We start from the raw sequence: 3,795 nt of genomic DNA, 5'->3' as shown, positions 1-3,795 counted from the left end.
TCATGTGATCCCATGCTGCCCGTGTCACTTGGAATGAGCCCCGCAAATGAACTCTGTGGATTATATCTAAAACAATAAATTATTTTTATTGAATATTTTGTAAAAACTTAGATAAGCCTGTCTGAGAATCAACATAAGCAATGTTGTATTTATACAAAGATGTTCATTTTATACCTAATGTATAAAATCACCTACTGTCACACCGCAATGAGTATTTTGCCTTCGTTCCAGTTATGCTACTAATCAATAGTTCACGCCTAGAGCTACAACAGCTTTCCTCAGAATCTGTAAAATTAATGTAACACCTGTATACATCTAAATATAATGCTACGCCCTTAATTTATGCCAACTTTATATAAAAATTTGCTAATATAAAATCCAAGATTTTTACAAATACAACTGGCACTCAACACTAACATCAGGTAAAGCATAATCGTAAACCACATAGCTCATTAAGAAATATTTACAAAATACTCACTAGATCCCTATTGTTACCGTTTGCAAATGAGTAAATCAGTGAAAGAGAGGCCTGTTTTCACAGATTTCCATCTAATGAAGACCACTTACGAAACATTCAGACAGACAACTCTACATTTTAACTGTCAAATTTTTTAAGCATTCTTAATTTTGTTAAAACAAATGTTTTCATGTGTATATTAGAAGAAGAATGTAAGAGTGAAAAAAGGAACTAAAAAAAAAGAAAGAGAGAAGGGTAGTCAGGAGTAGTGTGGGCTTAGGAGGATGGCATCAGAGAAGGAAATACCTGAGTCCCATCGCAGCACCAAGAAAAGCACCAACACAGGCCCCCTTTGCAGCAAATCCTATCTTTCTTAGCTTCTTTTTTATCCCAGTGGTTACAAAGGAAGCAGAAACTAAAAGCTCTTCTTAGCTTAATTCTAAATCAGAGATATTAGTTCTTCTTTCAAAAGACAGCCAGGCAATATTCATTCCCCCAAAACACATTCTATAAACAATGATATCACTGTTTCACCTCAGTTGCCATGCCTCCCACTGCCTCAGCCACCACTCTTCATTTTAGTTCTGATGGCCAATGGAAGTAAGGACAAAGAAGAGCAAAAGAAAAAAAAACTCTTAACTGTGATTTGTTCATTATCTAAACTCAATCTTTCCAATTCAGACAGAATGGAAAACTTTCCTATTTACTAGAAGCTACAAAATTATATCCAGGTTTTGTCCTAACCTGTTCCAAGATCGCCATCATTTTTAGTACACTAGACTCCCTTACATATCCTGCTCCTGCTCTTGAGAAAGATTCACACAGCTGGATAAGCACATTAAAGGCTGTTAGAGTTAATACAGCTAGAAAATGCTGACAACCTCTTAAGGAGAAAAAAAAGGGAGAGGAAAACCTGAAGAAATAAAATCCTTTTAGACAACTTCTAAACAAATGATTTCACATTTTTTAAACGTATTAAATGTTTTCTAAACGAGGCTACTTCTAACTATTTATTGTTTTTAGTACACAGTTTACTCATCATACATTCTAGCAGCAAAAGTAGGCAGAAGCAGGCTTTTCCTTAAATGTATAAATTTATCAAATATTAAAAAGGCTAAATGGATAAGTATGCTCCACAGAGACATATTAAAATCAACTTACCCCAGTCTTCATCACTTATCCTAGCAAAGGAACGATCCCTCAGAATTCTAAAAAATCAACGTTGTATAAGGCAAGAAGAGGAAAGTTATATTTTTTTAAAAATTATATGACATCACTAAAAATGAAAAAGAAATACTCACCCAGCATTGTTGACCACAACATCTACAATATAAAAAGATCCAAGTCACATATAAAAGCAAGCATAGTAGTTTGCATTTGCTTACAACTCACATTTCTCTCAAAACTGGCTTTTTTAACCATGAAAAAGTAAATATAATAGGTAAAGAGTGCTATTAAAACAAAAGTCTATACCTACATCAAAAAAATTGACTCACAAAAGCCTAAGTATCACATTATATCAAGCACCTTCCTCTCAAAAACTAATATCTATAAATTTTCCCACCTCTCTATCAAAATTCTATCCACTTATTTATAGAATTAGCTACTGTACAACTCTTAGGTTCTAAGGAATCAGAATCATAAGCCATTCTACACTTAACCTCAGAATTCACTTAGCAAGTTAAAGTTAGATTTTTTCCTTGCCACTCAAAAGTAAAAGGCCCAAAAAGAAAACCATTAGAGTTACAAACTGATGCCTTATCTTGATACATAATTATTTTCTCACTATGAAAGAAAATAATTACGTTTTAAGGTTCAGCCCTCTTGTGGCTTTTTTCATATTTTTGTGGTTTCTATCCCTGTCAGATGACATGTGAACATGGTTCTTATGAGTTCCATCAAACATAATAAGAAAAATAAATGTGACAGACCAAACAAAATAGGCGAGAGCACATTCAATTAAGAATAAGTAACGTTTTGCAGATTGTAAACATGTTGGGCTTATCTTCTGTGATGCCTCCATCTAGCAGTTAAATAATCTATTAAGGGTATGTGGGACTAAACTGGGAAGATTAGCTAGAGAAATAACAGACTAAACAATTTATTTCAAATACTTCTTAAAAATTAAGATTTTTATTACAGAGAAATCACCTTAAGTAATTTGCAAGATATTGGATCATTTTAATCCAAATTATTATAATTATCCAAAAGAATCCACTGGGTCCTCTATTGCCAAAATATCGGTTTATTTTTTATCTTATAAACATCTTTGAGGTTTAACTGAATTATTTAAAAAAGGGCACTGAGTAAATGCTTATAAGTTTTTTAAAGCACTTAAGGTGCAAAAAAACAAACTCAACACTATAGCCGTAAAATTGCCACCTCAGTGAAGCCCTTTATGAAATAAGTAAAATAATTAACATAAATCAAACTTTAAAATGTGATTATGAGGAAAGAGGTATCTGTTTAGTAAATAAAAGTCAACTTAAAAATATTTTATTAGGAAGGTAGAAGTTGCTCCATGAGAGCCATAACACAAAGAAACATCACCTATTCTTCCAAAAGCATCCAGTGCTGTCTTCACAACCTTCTCTCCTTCTTCCACTGAATCTGAGGGAAATGAAAATTTGTATGAAATTTCAGCAACCTCCCTTCCAAAGGACTTCTAAATTCTGTGGGTCAGAGTACACGACAGATACTATTCACCCAACAGAACTTAGAAGAACATATCCATATCTACAACGATTTATTAATTGTATCATGTGCTCACTAAGAAAAACAGTAAACAACAGAACAAAGGTTAGAATCATGAAATAGTCTACATCAAAAGTGTTAAAAATTCTCCCATATATAAAATATGTAGTCAGAGAATTTTGGCAGACTTAGAAAATCATAATTACACTGGAATACTGAGATATCTGCTCAAAGATTATTAATGTGGCAAACAGCATTAGTTGAAGGAAAATAAATAGGATAGTTCTCTCAAATACCATACCATAGCTGGCCACTGCTTTTCCACCTCTCCTTCTTATTTCTTCAACAACCTTATCAGCAGCTAAGGAGCCTTTACCAACTCCTTTGAAGTCCCCTCCCAAATCATTCACTGTAATGCAAAAACAAGCAAACAACAATTAATTATTCTAGATTTTCAGTGTGTGTGTGTGTGTGTGTGTGCGTGTGTTGAAAATGAAATTCTAATTACTAGCACTTCTCTTCAGTCATCTGCCCAATTCCTTCCTACCCTATCCCATCTTACTAAACACACCACAGGCATTTTCAAAACATTCCTCTTCATTTTTGAATACAGACATAAAGAAACAGCAAAAATATTTAAACAC

General features: G+C 33.3%; 1 protein-coding gene across 3 annotated transcripts in view; it reads right to left on the bottom strand.

Moving 5' to 3' along the window:
• HSD17B4 (hydroxysteroid (17-beta) dehydrogenase 4) overlaps positions 1 to 3,795 on the bottom strand; it is an 87,932-nt gene that overhangs the window by 63,280 nt on the left and 20,857 nt on the right. For all 3 annotated transcript variants that reach the window (XM_011963685.1, XM_011963686.1, XM_011963687.1), the window contains 5 exons: positions 3,453 to 3,560; positions 3,008 to 3,067; positions 1,759 to 1,780; positions 1,619 to 1,665; positions 1 to 66 (listed from right to left, as the gene is read on the bottom strand). In XM_011963685.1, the coding sequence (XP_011819075.1) occupies positions 1 to 66; positions 1,619 to 1,665; positions 1,759 to 1,780; positions 3,008 to 3,067; positions 3,453 to 3,560 (303 nt within the window). The remainder of the gene's footprint in view (positions 67 to 1,618; positions 1,666 to 1,758; positions 1,781 to 3,007; positions 3,068 to 3,452; positions 3,561 to 3,795) is intronic.

The sequence above is a fragment of the Colobus angolensis genome, unplaced genomic scaffold (genome assembly GCF_000951035.1).
Source record: "Colobus angolensis palliatus isolate OR3802 unplaced genomic scaffold, Cang.pa_1.0 Scaffold62, whole genome shotgun sequence".
In the NCBI taxonomy this organism is placed as follows: Eukaryota; Metazoa; Chordata; class Mammalia; order Primates; family Cercopithecidae; genus Colobus; species Colobus angolensis.
The sequence above is the reverse complement of the archived record's forward strand: the minus strand, read 5'-3'. Positions and strand labels throughout refer to the sequence as shown.